At 38.8% G+C, this 26,119-nt stretch overlaps 2 protein-coding genes across 6 annotated transcripts in view; both read left to right on the top strand.

The window, feature by feature from the left end:
- The first annotated feature begins 574 nt into the window (after window positions 1-574).
- Window positions 575-10,498, top strand: fnbp4 (formin binding protein 4). 2 transcript variants are annotated; one of them, XM_017485832.3, is made up of 17 exons: window positions 575-887; window positions 2,146-2,235; window positions 2,708-2,838; window positions 3,005-3,179; window positions 3,533-3,680; window positions 3,871-3,973; window positions 4,103-4,432; window positions 5,002-5,200; window positions 5,593-5,684; window positions 5,808-5,912; window positions 6,068-6,201; window positions 7,008-7,171; window positions 8,347-8,570; window positions 8,679-8,814; window positions 8,936-9,126; window positions 9,264-9,421; window positions 9,517-10,498. In XM_017485832.3, exons 1-17 carry the CDS (start codon window positions 770-772, stop codon window positions 9,608-9,610), a joined length of 2,592 nt encoding a protein of 863 aa, XP_017341321.1. In that variant the 5' UTR covers window positions 575-769; the 3' UTR covers window positions 9,611-10,498. The 2 variants fall into 2 exon arrangements, with proteins under 2 accessions (XP_017341321.1, XP_053541779.1); XM_053685804.1 differs by having other exon boundaries at window positions 3,871-3,977; window positions 4,107-4,432.
- Window positions 10,499-11,593: 1,095 nt separating this feature from the next.
- agbl2 (AGBL carboxypeptidase 2) overlaps window positions 11,594-26,119 on the top strand; it is a 15,494-nt gene continuing 968 nt past the window's right edge. The window contains exons 1-23 of one of the 4 annotated variants that reach the window (XM_017484651.3): window positions 11,594-11,961; window positions 12,528-12,591; window positions 13,630-13,776; window positions 14,531-14,716; window positions 14,807-14,914; window positions 15,084-15,234; window positions 17,226-17,459; window positions 17,557-17,962; window positions 18,187-18,329; window positions 19,334-19,493; window positions 19,591-19,717; window positions 20,007-20,107; window positions 20,223-20,335; window positions 20,908-20,974; window positions 21,098-21,211; window positions 21,290-21,382; window positions 21,473-21,580; window positions 22,337-22,385; window positions 22,557-22,590; window positions 22,768-22,967; window positions 23,553-23,670; window positions 23,765-23,873; window positions 25,728-26,119. The exon at window positions 25,728-26,119 is cut by the window's right edge and continues 968 nt beyond it. In XM_017484651.3, coding sequence (XP_017340140.1) covers window positions 11,956-11,961; window positions 12,528-12,591; window positions 13,630-13,776; window positions 14,531-14,716; window positions 14,807-14,914; window positions 15,084-15,234; window positions 17,226-17,459; window positions 17,557-17,962; window positions 18,187-18,329; window positions 19,334-19,493; window positions 19,591-19,717; window positions 20,007-20,107; window positions 20,223-20,335; window positions 20,908-20,974; window positions 21,098-21,211; window positions 21,290-21,382; window positions 21,473-21,580; window positions 22,337-22,385; window positions 22,557-22,590; window positions 22,768-22,967; window positions 23,553-23,670; window positions 23,765-23,834 — 2,799 coding nt within the window. In that variant the 5' untranslated portion in view covers window positions 11,594-11,955 and the 3' untranslated portion in view covers window positions 23,835-23,873; window positions 25,728-26,119. Of the gene's footprint in view, window positions 11,962-12,527; window positions 12,592-13,629; window positions 13,777-14,530; window positions 14,717-14,806; window positions 14,915-15,083; window positions 15,235-17,225; window positions 17,460-17,556; window positions 17,963-18,186; window positions 18,330-19,333; window positions 19,494-19,590; window positions 19,718-20,006; window positions 20,108-20,222; window positions 20,336-20,907; window positions 20,975-21,097; window positions 21,212-21,289; window positions 21,383-21,472; window positions 21,581-22,204; window positions 22,386-22,556; window positions 22,591-22,767; window positions 22,968-23,552; window positions 23,671-23,764; window positions 23,874-25,727 lie in introns of all 4 variants that reach the window. The other 3 variants (XM_017484650.3, XM_017484649.3, XM_017484648.3) reach the window with 3 other exon arrangements.

The raw sequence follows: 26,119 nt of genomic DNA, 5'->3' as shown, positions 1-26,119 counted from the left end.
TTATCACGTTATTAAATCACGTTTAAATTTGACATGTATTTCATTACTGAATAGGCCCATAGACAAAATATACCATAATTTAAAGCTCAATAGCGTTTGAAGGGAATGACTTGCAGTCAAATGCTCTTGAGCTTTAAATAATGGTATATTTTGTGTATGGGCCCATTCTGTCGTGAAATTCATATCTAATTTACATATGATGTAATAGCTTATTTTAATAAAGATCAAAAATCTAAAAGGTGTTTATCATACCGGACATTTAGATCATCATTCCCTTCAAATGCTATTTAGCTTTAAATTATGGTGTATTTTGTGTATGGGCCTAATCAGTAATGGAATACATGTCAAAATTAAATGTGATTTAATAGTTTATTTTAACAAATATCAGAAAATCTAAAAGGTGTGCGTTATACCGGACACCTAGTTGAACACTTTACAGTTGGTTATATGACTGTAAATCATTCCCTTCAGATGCGATTGAAGTTAGAAACGTGTTTAACAATGTCGTATGTAACTTTAGAGACGGTCCCTTAATTTCCGCATATCTTCGAATATCGAACGTCCAACGTCAAACCAACTTTATGTCAGTGTTATGGATCGTGCTTGAGAGAGTTGAAAGAGAATAAACGGTGCGGTGTTTGATATTTTATTCCGGAGACGCTAGAAGCGCTGTGGTGTCGCTGCTTTCACACGGCACTGAAAGTGAAGCTGATGTAGTGGCAGTAACACCGCTCCATTCTCAGCGCCCCACCGCCACTCGCACACAGTGATGGGAAAGAAAACCCGCACAGGGACGGGCCGACGGACCATTTTACAGCTCTCACCGCCTGGACTACGCAGCGGCACAGGAGCAGGCCGAGACGAGGCTGTAGGCTCTGGGTCTGAAGGTCAGAAAATACCCTTTTTGTTTCTGTGCGTATGTGTATTTCATCTCTTAGTTTGGTCAGAACCGGTGTTTTAAATCTTTCCATTCGTTAAGACATGAATACACCCGAGCCTCGCCTTAGGCCAGGCTGGTCCGGCTCGAGCATCGCACTTTGACCAACCACGCTAACTAAACTCAATAAGCTAGGCCACTACCAACCGAACATTTTAATAATAGTAATAATAATAATAAAAACAGCAATAACGTACCCAATTAGCTAGCTAGCTGAATATTAATAAAATATAACTAGTTTGCTCGAATGGCAAGGAAAAGTGTTGCTGCATAATCCGGAAATAGCCACAAATGTTTTCCAGCTAGCAGTTAGCTTGCTAACTCTGCTAGCCCGCCCGTAGGGATTAGCAGCAGATAAAACATCCGCGTGACCTAGCAAATTCTGTTTAAAAGCAAACGAGCAACAGTATAAAAACACACACACATTGGTTTTATTAACGGATTTAACCGCCGTTTTCCCTGTAAGGTACACTGTAAGAGACAGCAAAGGAGGAAATAATGGCTTCGCTGCTACTACTACTCTTAAGGCTGGTTTACGGGCTAGACGTGTACAAAAGAAAGTTAGCTAACATCAGTGTAACGCCGCGTTTCTCAGTGTGGAGGCTGTTTTAAAATAAGGCGATGGTAAATATATCAACTGCTAGCAAAGTTGTTGCATTTTTTTTAACGTTTATAATAATTGTTAGCTCTGCTGAATAATTCAGCTTGATCTGAGCAGCTGCCAAATCACAGGCCGAGCTGCAGCTCCTCATGCTAGTTAGACCATTGTCATTTTTCAGATTCCTAACTTCATCTAAATTGCTTTAAAAAAAATACTTGAGATTTTCTAAACGCTTTATTATTTTTCGGGGGGGAGCCCTTCCTGTCATTTGGTAGCTAATAAGACTGGTCACTGAAATGAAATGGTTTAAAAACGATCCCATTCACACTCAATAATTTTTCTTATTGAAAGTTGTTAATTTTCTGATCTTAATCTATCCTAGTTTTAACCTAAACATATTTTAAGGGAAACGTTCTGACAAGAAATACAAAGGTCTTTAGTAAGTAGCTATGATTTCAAACACATCAATAGTTGGACTAAATTCATATTTCAAACTGAATGATGAGATCCTGTGAAAGGATCCCCTTCCTGCTTGTTTTGGGCATTTCAGTAGCAAAATTTCTTTGCAGTGTTCAGTTTTCTAAGAAATTGGGAAATTGTCTTTTAGGGGAGACTGAGGGTAATACAGGCAAGGACGGGCAAGGAGTCTACAGAGAGGTGAACATGGAAATGAAGACCTCAGCGGTGAAGGCAACACGTGAGTAAAGAATTTTCTGATAGCTGCCTGTAACGTTTCTTGTTCATAGAGTTTTATTCCTTTATTTTCCATTTTAAATGCACATTGATCATAAACAAAGCAAACTGGGAAAACTTAAATAAAATAAATGCCGGTGTTTAAAGAGCATATAACATCAAATGTTACTAAACCATGTATCACACATGTAGCTTATGCTTTGAATTAAAGATTAACTGTAATACAGTATTACATTCTTGGTTATGTACAAGTTAGAACAATAAAGACTGGTAAACAAGATCTGTTTCCCCCAGTTTCAAAGCGTCTCTCTTAAATCTCAGTTTGTGTTTTTCCCATTTTGGAAATCTCTGAAATAATAGCAAGTGCATTTTCTTAGTAAATGAATAGGTGGATCTTTTTCCAAGTCATTTTTGTTTTTTTTGAATACATGTTGTAAAATGATTCTGAAGTGACATGCCAAGGATTTGTTTCACAGAGGGCTTGTCTTTGCTCGGTGCTTATGAGGACAGTGAGGAAGAAGATGCATCTGAAGCAAGCAGTTCTGCTGCCAAAGCGAAGCTCAATCGCTCCGCAGACTTTGACAGTACACTTGCAAATTTTATGGCCGTGAGTAACATTATTTAATTTTCTGGATATGGTTGTTTAAGTCTTGATGTATTTTGTCTTATTTACTCAAATTGAAAAATATAATTGTAAAGGCTTTCTCAAATATCTACCCTAGATCTGTGTGAGTGGTGCTATTTAAATTTTTGTTTCTTTATCTTTGTTACAGGAAATCGATGCTATCACCACTCAGCCAGTCCCAACCGATGATACTTTAAAAGAGGAGCCCAATGCTCCAGCACCTACCCCTCCTCGGCCTGAACCCAAGACAGAGCAGCACACTTATTCACAGAATGGCTCTTCACAGGAATTTCAGTATAATACACAGTACTCCCTGGCAGGAGGTCAGTAAATTAATTGGCAGCCTCTGAATTTCACTATTAAAGCTAAATGGAAAGTCCCTACCATCAACACATTGTCAAAATGTTTAGAATTGCATTGAATGTTATTTATTCAAGGGGGGAAAAAAACTTTCTAGCTTATGAAAGCAGAGCAAACGGTTAAAAAAAATCTTGGGTTTAACTCTGTCAGTAATTGATGGCTTTATAATATATTTGTTGATGATAAGAGTTACTTAGATGCTGGTTATTATGAAAGAGAATTTCTAAAACAATAGGTATTAAGTATGGGATTTAATGATGCCCTATCCAGAAAACAAACCTGGGACTTAGGTTTTTTTTGTGTGTTTTCGGTTTAGTTGGGGTTGAAATGGGTGATTGGCAGGAGGTATGGGATGAGAACACGGGCTGCTACTACTACTGGAACACCCAGACTAATGAGGTGGCCTGGGAGCTTCCCCACTATCTGGCTAATCAGATGCAGAGTTTACAGCAGTACTCAGAGAGGTGAGTTTTGGGAATTAAATACTATCAAAAATTGTGAGTTAGCAAAATATTTTTTTACCATGATCTATCAAAAATGTGGACATTACTGTTTAAATAATAATTTTTTAACATTTCAAACCGTTTACTCTGCAGAAGCCTTATCTTAAATATAATCAGTTTATTTCAGCTGAACAGTTTTTGTATTTCACAGCTCATCTGCTAACGACAGCGAGGTGTTGCAGCACGCAGTGAGTTATCCTGAACAGCACTCAGCTCAGACTGTCACTGCAACGAAACAGGAACCAAAAAAGAAGGCATGTTTAAAATACTTTCTCCATATCTGTTATTCATTTATTTCATAGATATCTTACGTTTTACACAATCCAGTCTAGTTAAATTTGTATTAAATTATAGATAATTCCTAATCCTGTCTCTTTACACAGGAAGTAATGGAGAGTGTAGTGGCTTTAACTAGTGATGAGGAGGAGAGGAGAGGGGTAGCTGCCTCACTTCTCGCACCTCTAATACCAGCTGAAGTGAAAGTGGCAGAAGAGAAATGGAGGAAGAAGATTCTAGCGATGGATGAGAAGGTGGAGAATGCTCCGGCGGTTGAGGGAGAGGCATCTTTAGGTTCTCCTGCTCCGTGTGATGGAAGAGAAAGCCCTGCTCAGTGTAATCAGCAAAGTAGGAACCACTCTAGAGAAAACTCTGATGGAGAAGAGGAGACGGAGGAGGATACCAAGGAACTGGAGCTTGCATTAGAGAGGAAAAAGGTATGGCACTAACCTATTTAATTAGTAGTATCACACTTATAAATTCTCATATATTGTTAATTAGGTTGCACAAATGGAGAACTTTAATGACCGAATTCTTTTCATTATGTAATATTTAATCTTTAATCCTGTTATTTTATGACCCCAAAATGTCTGAGCCATAATTGTACAGCATCAGACAACAGTGTCCTAGTATTCGTTGGGTGATGAGTGGTCTTGTTTTTGGTCCAAACCTGTGATGAGTGGTCTTGTTTTTGGTCCAAACCTATCTTGAGACTTATGCCCAAAAGATTCTACCTCATTCTCATGAGAAAATAACACATTTTGCCACATGGTTTGGGGTGATGTAGGCAGGCTTGAATGCCAGGTGGTTGTTATTATTATTTTCCCTAAAATGTTTGTTTTTAAAAGGGATATGTATACTTTTTATATCTACTGTATGTGCAATCATCATTAATCTGCCAATCGCCAGTCAACGTTGATCAGGGTGAAAATCGACCACTGGCCAAGCGATTGGTGCGTCCTTATCTATAAAGATTCTAAAGCAATACTCTCCTCTCTCACCCCAGGCTGAACTTCGTGCCTTAGAAGAAGGGGATGGCAGTGCTGGTGGTTCAAGCCCCTGTTCTGAGGCAAGTCAAGAGGGTTCTCGAGGCCTTTTGAAGAAGACTAAATGGAAAACAGCCTTTCTTCAGGCACAAAGTCCTGACTCAAACAGTAGAAGTTCTGACAAAACAGAATGGGACACTGCAGAACCTGTGGATATAGGTAACTCCAGAAAAAATGTCAAAAGCAATACCACAACCTTAAGGTCATATAGAAGATTTACAAGATATATTCTTTATAGAAGATTTACAAGAAAGACTATATTCTTTATTAGGTCTCACTGTCATTGTATTAGTAACAGTTATTGAAATTTATGTTGCTGCATTGGCAGTATGTGGCCTATAGGAAGTAGCTTTGCTGCAGCTTTAACAAAAAACACCCTTTTTTTGTTTTAAACTGTTTTAAACAGTGCATACAATATTTGGATATAGCTACTCCTTGGTCTTCAGTATAAATTGTCTTTTAGCTATGTCATAAGTGACGCACAGCCATAAGTTCACAACAGCTACTTTTCACCAATTTAGGGTATTTTTGATGTTTTTATTATTTTCTAGCACTTTCCAAAACAGCTGAGAAACAAGAGGACAAAGAGGAGCAGGAAAGAACTGTATCCAAAACACAAGAGGAGGATACAACCGACCTCAAGGTAAATATTAAATATAGAGCAAGTTGATATGTATCAGCCAATTACAACAAATCTCAAATGAATTGTTCAGTTGTGAGTAGCCTCATTTACCATGTGTTCAGTTTCCTGAAATGGCTTTTTCAGTTTCAGATTGGAGAGCTTGCCAATACCTTGACCAGCAAAATGGAATTCTTGGGAATTGACAAAAAGGCCATCTCCAACTTTCAACTGCTTTTGTTACAAACGGAGGTGGATATTATTCCTTTAACCTCTGCAGGTTTACTTTTCTCTAGTAGGCTTAGTCAGTGTAGAAATCCATTCACCACTATAATTTGGAGTAAATTTTATATAAAAACTCATAACCGAGTGAAATACAGATTCTGATTGTCTTCTGTTTCTTGTAGACGCGGATAGCGGATTGGCGAGAAGGGGCTCTGAATGGAAATTATCTACGCCGCAGGTTGCAGGAAGCTGCTGAGCACATAAAACATTACGAACTTAACGCCACTCCCAAGGGCTGGTCCTGCCACTGGGACAGGTACGAGCTCCTTACCTTTCACATCTTTATCACTCCACACCCCACCCTAAAAACTCTTAACTCCCTCCCCACACTCGTGACTGTTGACTATTTTACCTCTGCAATATGGCAAACGCCTGACTGGTTTGTAGTATTGGGAAATGTCGCCAGGCAAGGAGAAAGATCCAAAGTTGTGTTATAAGGGAGCGTCTGTAAAGAGCCAACTGACAGCAACAGAGCCCCAAAGAGATGAGCCCAGTCACCCCCAAATCAGACAGAAGGGTCCACTAGCTCTTAGGAAGGTGCTTGCACATGCAAGAGCTTTGAACTTTACAGGACTGCCCCAAAATGATGGGAGAGTGAGTGACACAGAGTGACTACATTGGAGCGCACAAGCATCATTTAAAGCGAAGACGGTGCCTTGCCACTGGAGCCTGAAGGTCAGACCAATCTACTTTGTTTACTGTTTTTGTTTCCTTGCAACATTTGATCATTGTATAAATACTGTTTCCTTTACCCTCTTCTGAAGATGTCTTCTCAAAGGCATCTCGGTGGGTTTTTGTCTGTGTGAGTATTGCCATGACTACTGTTCAATAAATGTTTCAGGATTTGCTGTAATTCTTTTTTGTTCATTTTTGAGCACAAGGTGGGTTCTTCACCAGTGTTCCACATCCAATCTGGCTCCTCTCCTGGGCTTAATGCAAAGCCCAGCTCAAGATTTTTCATTAAGGAACTAGAAACCCCCTGCTTCCCTTAAGTCTCCCTGGGTCTCATGTTAAGGGGCCAGCTGGTAAGACAGAATTGTATGTTTGTTTCTCCACCTCTAGAGATCAAAGGCGATACTTCTATGTGAACGACCAGACCAGTGCCTCCCAGTGGGAGTTTCCAGCAGTGAAGGAAGATGATGAAGATGCCAATACACCCCAGTCCTCTGCAGTTTGTCAGGGAAATACAGGTCCACTAGCTTCCGAGGCTTCCAGTAGTCTAATTGGTAGGTGACTGTCGGTTTAACAACCAATATTGGAAAGTCAGAACAAAGAAAGATGACTGAGTTTCTGAACATACATGTTACTTGGCTATTTGAGCATCTGACCAAATTCTTCAGTCTTTCTGTTAGGGATGTCACGAGAACCGATATTTCGGTACCAAGTCGGTACCAACATTCTTAAAACGTGATGGTACTTGGTTTTTCTGCACTAGCTGTCGAACCGATTCTAATGGAGGTACTGAGGTTGCAATTCTTACGGACCTGATGGGGTAGCAAATACGTTCAAGTGTTTTAGTCGGTCCACAAGTGGTGAAGAAGAACGCCTACAAGCACACGGGAAAAACTACAGAAGATTAGCTTAGCTTAACAAGTCTAGCTCCGCTCCAACTTAGTTGAAAGGAAAGCTAGTATCGGTTTCTGGTGTGCAACTGATGCTATCGTTCATTTCAAACAAAGCGAGGAAACACCTGGAATTTGGCGAAGCACCTGAACGACAGGTTCTATATTATGTGTGTTTGAGGCAGCTGGCATTGTTGTGAAACCAGCTAACATTATGCTCCATGTAATGTTAGCGATAGCCAGATATTTGTTAACGACGCTAAGACATTCCAGTGTTATAAACTACCTCCGAATGGGCCAAAATGCATCGCCATTCAGCCCGTGTCCTGTTAGCAAATGTAGCCTAATGTCACTAATAATTATTCAAACGTTTATGCTTTTAATAAATCTTTCTGTTCTGCCACCTTATCAGTGAATTTAAACTAATGCTTACATTGAGTATAAGGTGCGCGTGCGTTTAGGAGTGCACCTCCACTCATTGTCGGACAGTGTTTGATAACTAAAATACCCCTCTCTTTCTCAATCTCTCTTTTTGCCAGTATCAGCCAGAGGGGGATGTTCTCCAGGAGAGTTTTATTTATTTGTTTATTTAATTATTTATTTTATTTTTATACCACACCGTGGTATCGAGTATCGTGTACTTTTGGTGGTATCAGTACCGACTACTAGATTTTTGGTATCGTGACATCCCTACTTTCTGTACTGTTTCTGATTTTACAGTCTGATGTTCACATGATTTGTGGAGGTTTAATGCTGTAGATGTGATAATAAATGTTAACAATGGTGGTGAAACCCATTTAGAGATCTATTTAAAGGACCACTAATGTTTGTTACTACAGGTACCTCCTTCGTAGAAGCACAGTCCTATTGGTCAGCTCCTCAACCTCCACTTCCTCCAGACACACCCCCCCCTCCTGCAGAACAACCACCTCCACCACCTCCACCTCCTGAATCTCCTCCACCACCCCCTCCTCCACCCCTCAGCGATGATGGAGAGATTGAGGAGGTAGAAATGGAAGATGAGGATGCTGAGCCACCTGCTCCTGGAACAGAGGAATTTAGGGTATGGGGTTTTGTTTTGTTTTTTTGTAAAAAATGTGCCTTCCTTATGGAAAATTTCCTGTTACATTTTTCTGCATACACTTTGGTTTAAAGTGCTTGCCTTCCCCAGGCCAGTGAAGCAGCAGCCACTCAAGCAGCTGTGGCTAAAGCCCAGAAGAGGAAAGCTCCAGGCTCAGAACAGCTGAACAAAACCATCACTATTGGGAGCAGTCCCATACTCTATACCCAGCCTACTGCCACAGCAGGTGACTGCAAAGGCCAGCATTAAAACACCTGATTCATATAAATGTGACTGTTAATAATTAAATTAATTCAGTATTCAAGACCAGTCACTATAATTATGTATTTTGTTCCATAATCTCACAGCCCCTATAATCACTGCAAATGCTTATTGGGGAATGACTGCAGTAGCTACACCTGCTCTGCCATCGGAGCCTTTGGTTCCACCAATGCCAGCTGTGCCCTCACAACCTCCACTTCCACCACCTCAACCTCCAATTGAATCAATGTCCACAAAGATGCCGACCGACAAAACTAAGAAGCTAAAGAAGGACAAGGTAGATTAATTCTCTCTCGCGCACACACACACAAGCACTCGCGTTACTTGCTCTGTACTTACTCTTCTTGATCTGGGGGCTCGATTACATTCTACTGATGTCATGCAAGTAGCCTGATGGAGAAACTTGTTTTTCAGATGAAAAAGAGCAAGACTAAAATGCCATCTTTAGTGAAAAAATGGCAGAGTATCCAGAGGGAACTAGATGAAGAGGAGAAGTCAAGCTCTAGTGATGAAGATCGAGACCAACTAAACAGCAAACGCATTGAAGAGTGGAAACAGCAGCAGCTTTCCTCGTAAGTGCAATAGAAATGATTTTTCTTTTAAATCCTTTCATTTGTTTTTGTAATAAAAAGTTCTGACTGAATTTATTTCCCTCTCTCATTTGCAGAGGAAAGGCAGTGAAGAATGCTAACTTTGAGGCTCTGCCTGATGACTGGAGAGAAAGATTGCTAAAGAAGAGGAAGATGATGCAGACTTCATAGCATCGGCCCTTCAGTGTGGAATGGACTGTCTTTTACTGTATATTTCTTTTCCCACAAGATGGACTGAATGTTTTTATATTATCACCTCTTTTCAAGTGGTGAATTTTCTGCAGAAAGACATTGAAAGTCACTTGTTGTTGTTGTTGTTGTTGTTGTTGTTATTATTATTATTATAAACAATTTTTGTAAAAAATAATTCCCAGTGTACAAAGTATTTTTTTGTTATACTATTGTTTTCTTGTTAGTTCCTTCACAGTCAACAACATTGATCTGTGAAAATTGCAGAGCAACTTCCCTAGTTTTTTTATTTTAGCGTGTTGATTTTGAGATTAGGACTTTTGTATAGATTAGGGCAAGTTTTGTGATGTTTTTAAGATGTATTGTGCCATGATCATGAGTCTTTGATCCCAAGACCATTTACTGTAGGAGTTCAAGTGCTTTTGTAAAATGTCCATGCATCACTGATACCTTGAAACTTATGAATTGTGTCAGTATCTTTGGCAACAAAAGGGATGGAATTATGTGCAGTTGCAAATGGTGGAAAACACTGGTTTTCTCAAGTTTCTGTGGTGAAGTTTTTTAGGTTGTTGATGAGGGATCTGTATACAAGTACTTGCTCTTGGAGTGAAATTTCTTATGTCTGTGCAGGGTGTAGGCTTTGCAATAAACTTCATAAGCAGACTAACTAACATTTTCAATGTGGAGAAAGTTCAGCCATCTACAGCCATGCTACTTTCTTCCATTTACCCCCCCCCCCCCCCCCCCCTTTCCACTGTGGTGTTACACATGCATCTTCCCCTGCAGTGTTAGTGGTGTCTCTTACTGGAAATGGCCGTGGGGTTGTCATTGAAGTTTTCTATGTTGTAAATAATAAATAGATTTATATTACTACCTGTGTAATGATTTTTTAAAGAAAATTCTTAATGTAATACTTACAGATCTCAAGTGTCCCTTTTTAAAATTTTTAAACCAGACAATGGACTAGTCCAGCTGGTAGATGAGAGGCAAATACCACAGGAGTTAGGAAATAATTGGTTTTAAATTGTGTTTAAAGTACTTGAATGATTTCTGATTGTTTAACTGGAGGAAGAGGTGCCCTATGGGGATGTGCAAATATGCTGTGCTTTATGATGCATTTGAAAGGGAAATCAGTGTTATAACTATGTTAATAATGTCTTGATTGGAGCATGTTAAAATGCTGTTGCTTTAAACCCACGTGTTGTATGTAACTACTAAACCAGTGGTCACCAACACTCTTCCTTGAGAGCTACCTTTTGGCTGTAAAACGTTTCAGCATAGACTACTTTATTCCTCAATCGCACCCAGCATTCCTGGGATAGTCTCTTGATCCAGAATGAATCTGACCAGGATGAAGTGGTTAATGAAAATCAATTAAATAAGGACTACTCGTTTGGGCAATCCAATTGGTAATTGAAAACCTGCATTACAGTGCAATGCCACTAAATAAATGAATACCATTAAATTAATATTTAGTAGTTCACTAGGCCACATGTTCAAGTTACACATTAGCACTTTGTGGGAGCAGTTTGAGGATGAACACCATGGGTGTGATGGTCAGGTGTCCACATACTTTGGGCCATATAGCGCATATCAGTTAGAGTCAGAATTCATTTAATACAAATTCTGGAAGCTCAAAAGCAGCACACAAAGACATTTATATTACAGCCAACAAATTAAAGGTATGACTTAAGGTCAGTGGCCTTCTTTCAGTAATTGTGTTGTTATTGGTGCTGTACCACTCACTGCTAATAACTAATTACCTGTTTACGAATCAACATGCATTATTTTATATTGGCTACATTTCCTCTTTCCCACGTCCTCCTCTTTCTTCCTTTATTAATATTATTAATTTATTTATTTATGTATTTATTTATTTAATTATTTAATTTTTTTTTTTTTTTTTACATTACCATTGACTCAGTTACGCCTGCTGTGCGGAAAGTGCGCATGGTGTCCATGGTAACGACGCTACCCCTAACGTAAAATGCCTAGCAACTGCGAGAAGGTTTATAAAAAGAACGTGTTGTTTTAGTTAGCTTTATTGCTAGCCCGTTGTTGTCTATTAACAAAGTCAGAGTAGTCTTAAGCCAGTCAAATTTACTTACGTGTTTTTAAACCTATGCGTATGAACATGATCAACATACCATGAGCAGTGTTCACACCGGACTGAAACATTACCTCGTCATATATTAACTAATCTGTGCTACATACACTAAGTAGCTAACTATCGCCCGCTAAGAGTTAGGAAGAATTAAAAGGTATATTATATGTTTCGTTGTTAACGGTAATGTTAATGTATACACGGTCGGAAATCGGGAGATGATATGCAGGTAAGTAACTCTATCAACTTTGTTGTTGCTTTCATTTACCGTCTAATGAAACCTTTTTTTAACCTTCAAACATTTTGCTCATACTGGAATGTAAAACTTTCCATATCTGTTCATAGAGCTTCACTGAGCACTTACTGAAACCAAACTGTAAACCTTTAGTCTATATGGCATTCATTTCTTTTTCTTACTGGAATTTTTTTTGTTGCCTTTGGTTTAAAATGAGTACTTCTTCCAAGTTGTGCTTATGTGTAAAATGCAAAGAAGAAGAAAAAGCCCCTTTAGACAAAAAAAAAAAAAAAAAGGAAACGTCTATCATCTGAAAACTAAAAGAGTTGGAATAAGAAAAAGGATAAGAAGGATATGCGAAAGGTATTAAACATGAGTTCTAAAAAAATTGTTTGCATAAGTAGCCTTACTTCAAATGGAAAAAAAATACAATGTGAGAGAAAAGGTAATATCACATAATATACTATAAACCTCAGGAAGATTGTCTTTCTTTGCCTGTTGAGATGCAATAATTCAGGTAGGTATGTTAATGTGTGACTTAAAATCTTTATCTCTTCAAGACCTCGGATGATCCCTATGAGAAGTTCATTCTGCAGCATTTAAAGCATTATGGACTTTTTACAGGTAGGTCTGTGCTCGAATGCATCCATCATCTTTGCTTGTATATTAAGTCTCGATTAAGTATTAACTAGTGAGTAATCGTCTTTGTTATATTACTGGGGAAAAAATGAAGCAGTATTAAGTATTCAGGTGTGATTGTTAAGTAACCTATGCAACGTATCTGAGTTTACAGTGGATATAAAAAGTCTGCATACCCCTGTTAAAATGGCAGGGTTTTTTTTTTTATTTAAGTAAAAGAAAGTAATACATACATAAAGTGTACAAATAAAGTGAAAAACATGCAGAAACCTTTTTAGGGGAAAAGAAAAAACTTACAATAACCTTGTTGCATAAGTCTGCACTAATACTAATACTTTGTTGAAGAACCTTTTGATTTTATTACATCCCTCAGTCTTATCAGCATGGCACATCTTGACTTAGGAATATTTTCTCACTCTGTCTTGCAAAAACATTTTAGATACATCAATTTGTAAGGGCATCTTGTATCATGGATGTATGCTTTGGGTCAGTGTCGTGCCGAAAGGAGAAATTCCTTTTCATCTTCACTTTACTAGCAGACACCTGAAGGTTTTGCACTAAATTCGACTGTTTTTTGTAGCTATTCATGATTTCCACCATGATAAAAGCTTCAGTTCTGGCTGAAGAAAAGCAGCCCCAAAGCATGGTGCTGCCACCACCATGCTTCACCGTGGGTATGGTGTTCTTTTGGTGACATACCTTTTGTACCATTTTACATACCTTTTGTAATTCTGGAATTATCATACCTTTCGTAATTGTTCTCATCAGACCATGACAAAAACATTCCGATAGGATTTATCTTGGTTTAATTTTTTTCAGCACAAAAACCTGCCATTTTAACAGGGGTGTGTAGATTAATTATATCCATTGTAAATGAAGACATATCTAATGTGAGTACAAGTGGTAGGCCAAATTTTATCTTGTGCATTGAAGAGTAATGCATGTTAAAGATACTTAACGACCTGTTGTTTATCAATAACATGGGATTTAATTACTTGTTTGAATATGTATTTTGGTTTTTAGGCCAGAGTTCTGCGTTTCTTCAGAGAAATATATCAACAGGCAGACTATGGGACAGCAGCCATGATTCTGTGGCCACAGATGTCCTCCATTCAACTGCTGACAGCACAGACATGGATGAGGAACAGCCTCAGGCACATCAGGGACAATGTATGTTGGGGGGGGGTTATAACAGAAATGTTGAAGATAAAATGTGATAAAATTATTATTTTTCTAGTTGAATGTTCTTTTTAAAGTTAGTGAAATTAGCAAATTTGTTTCTCATTCACCATTTATTGTTGTATGAGACCTATTCTTGATTCAGAATATCTTTATTAGCTCAGTCCATTTGAAATGAATCACATTAACAATATAACGACATATACCATACACCATCACAAAGAAAATGTATACCTTCAGTTACCTCAACTAAAATTTAACATCTTGGATTAAATGATGATTGTCCAGTAAAAGACTAATATTTCTAGATAAGGTGTCCACAACAAAATACGATGTATAATTGTTTCAATCTTTATATCAATTTTAAACCTAGTTCTATAATCACTTTCCAGTGATATTTCTAGCATTATTCAAACACTTAATAGCTGCTTGATTTCTTTGCTTTCTGTACTGTTCCATTTGAAGCCCAAAACCAACTGTAACTTAAGTGTTAGGTCATGGCCTCCAGCACATATGCATCACCTAACAAATTTTGAAATGTACTACTGCCTTTATAAAAGATTCAGGTATGTTAAAAGGGAGATGGACCAGGAAAGTAAACAGAAGCTGCTCAGTTACAGAGCTAATCTGCTTGTTAAACCTCAGGACCTCCCTTCTCAAATGTCTTCTCTTGCTGTCTGTGGGTGTGTGTATGTGTGGCAAATTTTGTTTTTCATTTATATTTACTTTTGTGTCATACATCTAGTCTCTTTCAACATGGAGAACTATCTCAGGACCAGGCAGCTATTAATTGGCCTTGATGATGGAAGGCCTATCCGACGCCTAAGGGAACCACTGGACCTCTTTTCTATCCCTTCCACTTCCTGTCCCTTCCAGGGTGTTCGCTGGCCAGTTGAATGTGAAGTCATCTGTGACAAAATCCAACACTTGGGTATGCATTTGTTATGCTTTTGATCCAGAAATAGTCACACTGCTTCCTGGTTCCTGTTTTTTTTTATTGCCCTTCTTTGTATTGATACAGAATGGGATCCTCCAGAACCCGAACCATTTTATCAACAGACTGGCCATGAGCGAACCCCCATGCCAGGAGGAGAAGAAAAAGGAATCACTGTGTATTGTGTAGACTCTGGTAACGCTCAACATACAGAATGTTTTTGCCAGACAATGTTTAAAACCAACAGTGATCTGAATCCTCTTAGAAAAGTGTTTATCCTTTTAATGCTTGTGTACTTTATCAACTACTTCAAAACTGCTACTAATAAGACCTTTGTTTCTGTGTTTTCTGTGTGTTTATTAAGCCACAAAAATGCCCTGCTTCACTTGTTCCCGTGTTGGTGGCAGCAGGAGGCATATAAAGAATTTCATGTCTAGTCCCGACAGCCAAGAGACACCTACCCTGTCTTTTGAGTCCAGATTTGAGAGTGGTAATCTTCAAAAAGCAGTTAAAATGTAAGTAGATAACAATGGCATTTCCAGCACATTCTATAGCTGAAGCTGGAATCAAGATCTTTCCAACCAATAGTGAGAGCAGGCAGACCAATTTCGCAACAACTGGTTCTACACCTGGATTACTTGCGAGCTGAAATAAAACAATAAACAATAAAGAGGACTTGTTAGTCAGGTATACATGGTATACACAGGCTGCAATATTTCCTTTATGCATAATAATTTAGCCAGGAAGACGTCGCTATTAGCTGTATATATATTCCCTTCCAAAAGTTTTGAAACTTCTATTGTTTTTGCTGTACAGTAAAGAAATTTGGGTTTGAGATCAAAAGATGAACATGAGGCAATAGATCAGAATTTCAGCTTTAATTTCCCAATATTTACATATAGATGTGTTAAACAACTTAGAACATGGCACCTTTGGTGGCAGACCACTCAATCTTTAGGTGAGCAATAGTATTGGACCAGATAGTCTTAAAGTAAAAAACACTTAATATTTGTTCGCATATCCCTTGCTTGCAATAACTGCATCAAGCTCACTGACATCAAAAAACTATTGCATTCTTTTTTTGTGATTCTTTTCCAGATTTGTACCTTCCTTCAGTTGTTGTTTGTTTTGGGGGGTTTCTCCCTTCAGTCTCCTCTTCAGAAGGTGAAATGCATGTTCAACTGGGTTAAGGTCTGGTGATTGACTTGGCCAGTTGACAACCTTCAAATTTTCCCCCTGATGAAGTACTTTGTTGTGTTTGCAGTACTTTTTGGGCCATTGTCTTGCTGCATGATAGTTTCTCCCAATTAGATTAGATGCATTACTCTGTAAATTATCAGACAGACTTCTTAATTCATTCTGCGGCTACCATCATGATTTACATCATCAATAAAGATTAGTGAGCCTGTTCTAAGCAGCCATGCAAGCCCAAGCCATTACACTATCTCCACTGTTCTTGACCGATGAACTTGTATGTTTTGGATCATGATCAGATCCTTTCTTTTTCCATCACTTTGGCCTTTCCATCACTTTGGTAGAGGTTAATCTTGGTTCCAGAACTTTTTTGGCTCATCTCTGTATTTCTTGGCAAATTCGAATTTGGCCTTCTGGTTCTTACTGCTGATGAGTGGTTTGCATCGTTTGGTACGGCCTCTATATACTGTTCTCAAAGTCTTCTTCAAAAGGTGGATTGTGATACCTTCACCCCTGCCCTGTGGAGGTTGTTGGTGATGTCACTGACTGTTGTTTTTGGGCTTTTCTTCTCAGCTCTCACAATGTTTCTGTCATCAACTGCTATTGTTTTCCTTGGCTGACCTGTTTGATGTCTGGTTTTTGGTACACCAGTGGTTTCTTTTTCAGGATATTCCAAATTGTTGTATTGTCTATGCCAAATGCTTGTGCAACGGCACAAGAGATTTTCCATTCATCTTTTGATCTCAAACTCAGTTGTCTTCAGTGTATAGAAAAAATCAAAAGAATTGGCCTTGCCATTCCACTACTTCTGGAGGGGACTATTATATTAACAACTATTTCCGGTAATGTGGCCCCTTAATTTGTCATAACATTCACTAACTTGGTAAATATATGTTATTATCCATCATGCAGAGATTTATGGAATATTAATTGATGTACTCAGCTACAGGTCCCTTGTTTTCAGACTGTAACTCATGTAGTTCCCTGAATTTTGTGGAACTGTTAGTTATTGTTGTTTGACAGCCATATATAGCCTACATACATCCAACAAGATTTCAGTGTTGTGAACCCTCTGTTCAGCAGGTGATTTTCTCCTTCATCGTGGTGGAAAGTGACACTACCACTATTTGCACTACACATCTATTACCATATACCATAATGCAGAGGTTAACACACGAGTCATCTTCAGTACTTATAGAATTCACCTCTTCTCACTAATTCTTTGTTAATTTAGGGGCCCCTAATTAAAGAATGTTACTCTCTCTATATATATACACTGTAAACATTAAACAATGATATTTTCTCTTTTTAGTGGTCATTATGACTATGAGCTCACTTTGCGCCATGACATGTACACCAAAAAGCACACACAGTGGTTCTACTTCCGTGTGAAGAACATGAAGGCCGGTGTCGCATATCGTTTCACGATTATCAACCTGATGAAATCCAGCAGTCTGTATGAAGCAGGCATGCGTCCACTGCTGTACTCTGAGGTTGGTGCCTGGCTGAAGGGAGAGGGTTGGTACCGTGCAGGCAACAACATTCGGTGAGTTTACATGGCTGTTAAATCTATCAGTCACACTTAGTTTGTAGTAAAAAGAGAGTTTGTAACCCTGCATACCTATAATCCATTTTTATGAAAGGTATTACCGGAATCAGAGTGAAAAAGAGAGCAAACCACTGTACTCACTCACCTGGACACTTGAGTTTCCTCATGAAAATGATACCTGCTACTTGGCCCACTGCTACCCGTACACCTACTCAGACCTGCAAAACTATCTGCAAGGTGTGGTTTCAGACCCGGCTCGGGCAATGTACTGTAAAGTGCGGGTACTGTGCCGAAGCTTGGCAGGAAACTCTGTGTATGTGCTGACTATTACTGCACCCTGCGGCACCTGGCAAGAGCGAAGAAACAGGCAAGCTGTGGTAATAACAGCTCGGGTGCATCCGGGAGAAACAAATAGCTCATGGATTATGCTGGGCTTCTTGGATTTTCTGTTGGGTAAATCACCCGATGCACGTCTTCTGAGGGAAACCTTTGTGTTTAAGGTTAGTGAATAAAGATGGGCATTTTTTGAAATGCTTCTACAAGGCAGTTCCAAATGAAACGGTATAATATTGTAAGATATAATGAAGCTGAATACGTAAGTATAGTTGTAAAAATGAATGAAATTGAAAGACATTGTGCATGTGATAGAGTGCATTTGTGCATTTACACTAAAAATGCACTGCATTTTAAAAACCTGAAAATGGCTCCACTGGATCAACTGCAGGTAGTGCCAATGCTGAACCCTGATGGCGTGGTGGTTGGGAACTACCGCTGCTCTCTGTCAGGCCGTGATATGAACCGCAACTATCGTACTCTACTTAAGGAGGCATTCCCCTGTGTGTGGTATACTCGCAACATGGTGAAACGGTGAGTAACATCTCATACACTTAGAATGGCACTTTTTTCAGTAAAAATGAGTAGAAATGTGTGCAGATTTTAACACATTTGCACAAATATGAAGTGGAACTCCATGTAGGCTTCTGCTTTTGTAGCCCATCTGCCTCAAGGTTTGACGTGTTTTGTGTACCGAGATGCTTTTCTGCTCACCACAATTGTCCAGAGTGGTTAACGGTAGCCTTTCTGTCAGCTCAAACCAGTCTGGCCATTCTCCGTTGACCTCTCTCATCAACACTAGCTGCTCACTGGATGTTTTTTCTTTATTAAAAATCCAAGGAGATCAGCAGTTATAAAAAAATACTCAAACCAGCCTACCTGCACCGACAATCATGCCATGGTCAAAATCGTCTTGATTTTATGCATTGTACTGCTGCCACACCATTGGCTGATCAGATAATTTAATGAATGTGTAGGTGTACAGGTGTTCCTAATAAAGTGCTCAGTGAGTGTACGTCTGCTTTATATGAAACACCCTAATTTATGCAGGTGGTACAATAGTGAGGATATTGAGCTAATAATAGGAAAGCATTCTGCTCTCCTAGATCCAAGGAAAGAAAGAGCCATCCTCAATATCTGAGGAAGGAATTAAATAGAAGAGGGGGGAAATAAATTTCAGTGAAGATGAGTTGGGGGTACTTTTGTCCAAGTTTACTACTACTAAAAAAAAAAGACAAGCCTGGATGTTGTTGTTTATAAAGCTCCTAAGGACCAAATCAGTGAAAACAAAGCAAAAGAAAAAACTGACTCAACAGCATGTCATGTATAATCAGTAATGTATATTGCTAGGTTTTTTTTCCTTTTAGAGCCTGCCTAGGTCTAATTTTAACTGATGAACTTGATGAGTCTCTGGAATTAACCTATGATTATTTTTACAATTTAACCATACTCAACTTTGATTGATAAGGGCCAATGTTTCGACATTTTTTCATGCATATTAAATGAGATATGTAAAGTACATTGCTTTAATTCCTTAGGTTACTTGCTGAGAGAGAAGTAGTGTTATATTGTGACTTTCATGGACACAGTAGAAAAAACAATGTATTCATGTACGGTTGCACTGATCGTAAGGATACTTCACTACATCTTCAGGAGCGTGTCTTCCCTCTGATGATGAGCAAAAATGCCAAAGACAAGGTAGGAATGTGGCGAGGTTGTTGCAGTTTGGGTTAGTTGATGGCTTAAAGTAGGTCTTCAATTGCATTATTAACACAGCATATTTGTTTATTTTTAGTTTTCTTTCAAGAGTTGTAAGTTTAAGGTACAGAAAGGCAAAGAAGGCACTGGTCGCATTGTAATGTGGAGGCTTGGCATCAGAAACAGCTATACTATGGAGTCCACTTTTGGAGGTTCCACATTAGGTAAAGACCTTTAGAAGGCCTTTAGTTTTATAAAGTTTGGATAATGAGATTTTTGTAAACTGACCATTTTCTGTCAGGGATTTTAAGACCATAATGTTTATTTCTTGTCATATAGGGCCATAATACACCTGTACTCTCTGATCTGTTACAATTAGCTTTTAATTTACTTTTTTATTTTTTTATTTTTTTTAATAACTGGTGTATAAGAGAAGGGAAATGTTAAATTCTCTTTGAAATTGTGTAGTGCTTGTCTTGGAAATGTCTTTACCAAGTCTGTTCTCATTCAAAGGAGGCAGGAGAGGAACTCACTTCTCTGTAGGGGACCTGAAATCTATGGGCTACCACTTTTGTGATACCCTCCTGGACTTCTGTGACCCAGACCAAACCAAGGTTCTTTATTTTTCTAGTTTTTTCCAGTCTTGTGAAAACTTCTGTATTCTGCCAATAAGACAGAACAAAGGCATTGAAAATCTGGTTTACAAATGTTGTTGACTGTTTTGTTCAGACTGAACATTGTCTGAAGGAACTGGGGGTTTTGCTGAAGCAGGAGATTGGACGGAAGCTGGGCAGGGATGTGGAATCCCTGGAGGGTCTCTCTGATGTAGACATTGAGTCCAGGTAAAGAGTTTTAATTATCCCAATCATTTAAACTGATTATCATGTTAAAACATTTTGAAATGTGTTCACACTAATTGAAATGTGTGAACATAAGCAGAGATAATATGAATAGATCTAGAACACTGCTTAAAATATGAATGGGGTAGTGTTCAAAGTTCAACAGGGCAGCTATCTTACCCATGCCCTGTCTTGTGGGTGAAGAGATTAGCAGAAAGCACCAGACCTATCAGATTCTTACACTGACTCTGGTACAGATATAGGGCGCATTACTCTGTTACTTATGGAGAAACCTGCATGCCCAGTAGCCGAATCATCCTTTTTTATGTTATTGGAGCGAAAAATCAGACATTGTCTTGCCATTGTCAGACATTGTCTTTTTTGGGTGTATGGGTCCCTCATGATGGTATTGTATGGCTTAAAATACCTGCCTGGGAACATTTGCAAAATGACTGCAGAGTGGGCAGATTTTACTGTAAGAACTAAAATCCAGCCTACTGTTTACTATAACATTTTACAGATATTGAGTAAGAATATAATAAGTGCCACTAACAATGCACATTGACTTATTACAGTACAAGTGGATCAAATAGCACAGACTCAGATGGTCTTCCTGTTCATCTTTTAAACTGCACAGACCAGGTACACTATTCACCTAGTTAAATGTATATAGTGCTATCAGTGCCTTCAATTATGTTTATTTATTGCTTTTGCCTTGTTTTTGCTGATCTTTTTTTTTTTGTTTTTTTTTTTTGCTTTGTCAAGGATATAAAAGTCAAGACAAAGCATTTACGGAGCAGAAAAGAAAGGAATCGATTACGACAGCAGGGAGCACAGAGTGCAAAATCCAAGATGCTTCACAGAGACAACAAAAACCCAGTAAGCTTCACATGGAAAGTATCAAAAGTGTCACAGTGCTCTGTGAGTCCTGAGTGAGTTTTCTTCTTGCCTTGGCAGGATATGATGCAATCCAAAGAAGATCTAGTGACTCAAACAATCCAAGGAAAAACAATCACTCCAGTGAAAGAGGGGAAGGATAAGAAATCAAATGTGATGTATAAATAATATCTCAAATATGGATGAATAATATACCTGAAAGCTTGATTAAAATATGTTAAATTAATATGTTTATATATTCAGACACCGATAGCGAGGGTTAATCAGTCTGTGAGGACCTGGATCCCACATCCCATTTCACGTGTTAGTCTTTCTGGCCATGAGGCTTTTTGGGAGGACAAGAAAGACAAGGTATGCCCTCTAGTGTATTAAAAAACCAACAACATTTTGCTCATATCTGAACAATAGTAATGTTATTACTATAAGGATTATAACATCATCTTGGAGAAGGGTGAAATCCTGAATCAAGCAAAAACAAAAATCCGACCTATAAGTATATTGTTTGTATTGTGTCCTTTTCTTGAATCCAGTATGTGGAACCTGGTTTACTTTGGTATTAGGTGTCACCTAACATCAAGGGAAGTGCAATACCAAACAACAAATTCAGAAATGGAGCCATAATTAAAATTTATTGTGCAGTCTAGACTTTTTCACTAAAAACAAACACTACTCACCATAGGCCAGTAAATAAAATAAAATAAAAAAGTTTATATTGAACCCTCTGATTACTATAAACCATTAATACTATACATTATAAACTTTATTAGCCAAACAACATAAGCTTATCAGAGCCATTCCCTGCACATCTAGTTTAAAGGAACTTATAATAAAAGATTTCTCTTATTGGTTATGGTCCGTTGTGCCTTGGTGTTTACTATGCATTCCATGGTTAGTTGCTAATTTGCAATAAACCTGCTGTGCCATTCGAGATAAAAACTACTGTGCTAACTATTGTTCTCCCTTTAAATTCTAAAGCATGGCTTAGGTTACTCTCCTACCTTATTAGAGGAGACTGAGTCAATAAATCACTCCCAGAAGCAAAAACAGCACCAACCCTTGATTGTCACTGCAGTTCAACACAGATTATCATGTCTGCCAATTCAACAGTTCCCCGTGCTTTTCAACAACGATGTCAAAGCCTACTCAGGAATGAGAGGTGGGTCCGTCCTTAATAGTTTTGCCTCCTTTAACCTTTTGCAGAAAGTCACCTCATTTTTTATACACTAACTTTAGATTTGATGAACTTCTGCTATATTCATTTTATTGCAGTGGTATTTAGTGCTTTAAAGAGTAACATTTAATTGTTATGGTACTGTTTATATCATAGGAAGGTCCTCTGTTTCAAAAATCTCACTTCGTAGGTAAGTGGTTCATTTACATTTCTTTATTGTACATGTTAATAATTTCCACTATAATGTGTTTAACGTTGTTCTACAATCTGTAATAATCAATTTAATACTGATCATCCATTTCTAATAACAGTCTTTGTGTCTGTCATATTTTTACACAGCTGTAACATCTATTTCTGTCCATTGCAGGACTGTTCCGGAGTTAATTTCTATCAAAAACATAGAGCTCAGCCGCTCAGCCTACTCCTCACCAGCCCACACTGACAACCAGCAAAATATCAGGCCGAAAAGAACACCACAGTCAACCAGAGCTTCACTTGAATCCTACATGCCAGAAATACCAAACACTACAGGCACCCTGAGAACCAATCATAAAAGAAATGCACTAGGTGAATCTGATTCATATGAACATAAGGTGTAGTGAGGCTGTCAAACTTGAACATGTGTTTCTTATGGGTTTCTAAAAGATGCAGATAAGGTGGATCGGCTATGATAGGTTACACACAGGAATGAGTGGTGAATGAGTGGTGTCCTGAGATGGACTGGGGTTCCATCTGGAGTGAATTCCCTCACCTTGTGCCCAGTGATAATGGGATAAGCTCTGATTTCAATGTGACTCTGCTCAGGATAATGTGATTACTGAAGCTGAATGAATAAATGAATGTTTGAATGAAAGAAAATGGTTTTTTTTTTTAAGTCCAAATTTTAAAATCAAATTATTATGAGTAAAAACAGGCATGGGCACAATACCAAGTGAGCATCATAGCCAGTGTATCCAATTTATAATCCAGTTTAAAAGTAATTTGCTACGAAATCCATTCCTGACTCTGGAGGCTAGATAGTTATAGATGTAGTTTACTTGTTTGGAGGAAAAATGTCCAACAGATGCATAAATACATAATTGCATCTTAAATCATTTCAAATATTATTGTTAGAATTTGAGCCTTAACTAACCAAGAGTCATTTACCTGCAGCAGGTCTGGCAGTACTGGAGGCTGAGCAGTCCAGTGAAGCCGAGCAGTTCAGTAAACAAGAAAGAGAGCACTACTCTTTTTTCCCTTATCTAAGCAGCATTAACAGGCCTGGGAAAAGGTATTTCAGTCTTTTATTCATACCATGTCTCATTCATTTTTTTTTCACTTTCATAATTGTCACTATGGTGTGCTATTGGGACCTAACTCCACAGCAGTAGGAAGTCCTCAGATGAACAGGCTCAACTCAGAACTGAGGCTAGGGACGTTAACTGGTGGGTATGACGATGCAGCTTCATCAGGCAGCTGGAACAGTGGAGGCAGGTATACAGTGCCTAGTACATCTATGGTTTCTCTCCTTTAACATAATAAAAAGATAATATTCTGCCTACATTGTTTATACACCATATGGCCAAAGGTTTGTGGACACCTGACCAACACACCCATATGTGGGCCTTCTGAAGTTGCCACAAAGTTGGAAGCACACAATTGTATAGGATGTCTTTGTATGCTGTAGCATTACACCTTCAAGCATGACAATGCCAGGCCTTCCCAGAAGAGTAGAGGCTGTTCCAACAGCAAATGTCCCCCTAAAGTCCCTCTAAATCTGGAAAGGGATGGTCAAAAAGTACATATTGGTCTGATGGTCAGGTGTGCACAAGTCTTTGCTCATAAAGTATATTATATCAATCATTTTAGTTAAAAAATATGGGATCAACAGTTCATGGGAGACCTGACTTCTTCCTGAATCCTGAGACAGAGGGTTGCAACTTCTACTTACATTCCGGACCACCAGGCCAGTTTCCTACAGAGCTAGTGGAGTCTTTCCATGTGCTCACTTCCTTGCTGAGTTGTCACAGCAGGAAGTGAAATGGACAGTATACACAGGTGTTCGGTCATCTAGAAAGAATCACTGGTTTGCATTGTTGCAGCATGCGTTGCAGCTCAGCTTAATAGAAAGTAAAAGATAATGATGTAGAGTAGAGCTTGGTGAAGCTTAGTACAGCTGCCTCGCACTCCGATTTAGTCTCAGTTTCTGCTTCTCTGAACTTGACGATTGAGCCCACCTTAGTGGAGAGTATTGATAGCCTCTGGTGATCACAATGTCATGCAGGAGTGCAGCCTGACAGCAGTAACTAATGTTGTGGATGCTCACTTTAAAACTACCTTAGCAAAGGTAAAGCTTGGACCCCAACCTGACACAACTGAACAAACACATTTCTTAGTGACTGGCCTGTCCTATAATGTATCCGTTTCAGTAAACAGCTGTCATGCAGATCTACAAGTGCATTTGAGTTGTGTGCTGTTGCATGCTGGCTGCCAAGGGTGCCTTAGGTGGAGACACCGGTGACCTTACTACATTCTTTTGAAGATTTGAGCATAAACCTGAGCTGCATATAACCTGAATATAAAACAAGCTGGTTTGTAAGGCATATGATGCTCTGGCTAATGTGGGTTGTATCTTTAACATGGTGGCACAGTTGGGCCTTAATATGAATGCCCAAAGCTTAAGACACAGAATTCAGAAATCCTACCAGCTACACTCCAAGCATGAGAGCCATAGAAATGGAGTGTGGAGGATAGTGGATTCGTTAAAGCAAACGAGAAGGCAAGCTGGCTCACTCCAATGCTGTTGCCTGAGTAAAAAAGGATCCTGTCTCTGCTAGTCCCTGGACAGGTCTTTGGCACACAGACCCAAGAGGCACTACTAAACTCAGCACAAAAAGAAACATCCCTTATTCAGGAGACCGTATTTTAAAGATAATTTTGTAAAATCCAAATAAGCTTTACATATCTTTATTGGAAAGAGTTTAAACAATGTTTTTCATGCTTGTTCAATGAACCATAAACAGTTATTGCACATGCACATGTGGAACAGTCCTTAAGACAAGAACAGTTTACAGACAGTAGATAATTAAGGTCACAGTTACAATAACTTAAGGCACTAAAGAGACCTTTCTACTGACTCTGAAAAACATCAGAAGAAAGATGCCTAGGGTTCCTACTCACCTGTGTGAACATGCCATAGGTCTGCTGCAGGGAGGCATGAGGATTGCAGATGTGGCCAGAGCAATAAACTGCAATGCCTGTAATGTAAGACACTTAAGACAGGGAGACAGGAAGGACAGCTGATCGTCCTTGCAGTGGAAAATAACATGTAACCATGTGTCCCCCCAGACGTGATGGAGAACTTGCAAATGCCTTGGTGGAAGAGTGGAGAAACATCTCACAGCAAGAAGTGACAATTCTGGTGCAATCCATGACTTAAAGCAGCTGGTGAACACACCACATACTAACTGTTACTTTTAATATTGACCCCCCCCCCCCCCCCCCCCTTTATTCAGGGATCCATTATTCCATTTCTTTTCCTCAAATGTCTGTGAAACTTGTTCATTTGTTGAATATTTTTATGTTAAAACAAATATTTACACATGTTAAGAAATTTGCTGGAAATAAAAGCAGTTGGATGTGAGAAGACATTTCTTTTTTATAGAGTTTAGATTGTAGTCTACTTCTGTTCAAAACATGATTTAGAATTTGATGCAGCAGGCTACCCTAGTCTACTATCA

This window comes from Ictalurus punctatus, chromosome 14, assembly GCF_001660625.3.
Source record: "Ictalurus punctatus breed USDA103 chromosome 14, Coco_2.0, whole genome shotgun sequence".
NCBI lineage: Eukaryota > Metazoa > Chordata > Actinopteri > Siluriformes > Ictaluridae > Ictalurus > Ictalurus punctatus.
Note: the sequence above shows the minus strand (reverse complement) of the source record. Positions and strands in the feature narration are given on the sequence as shown.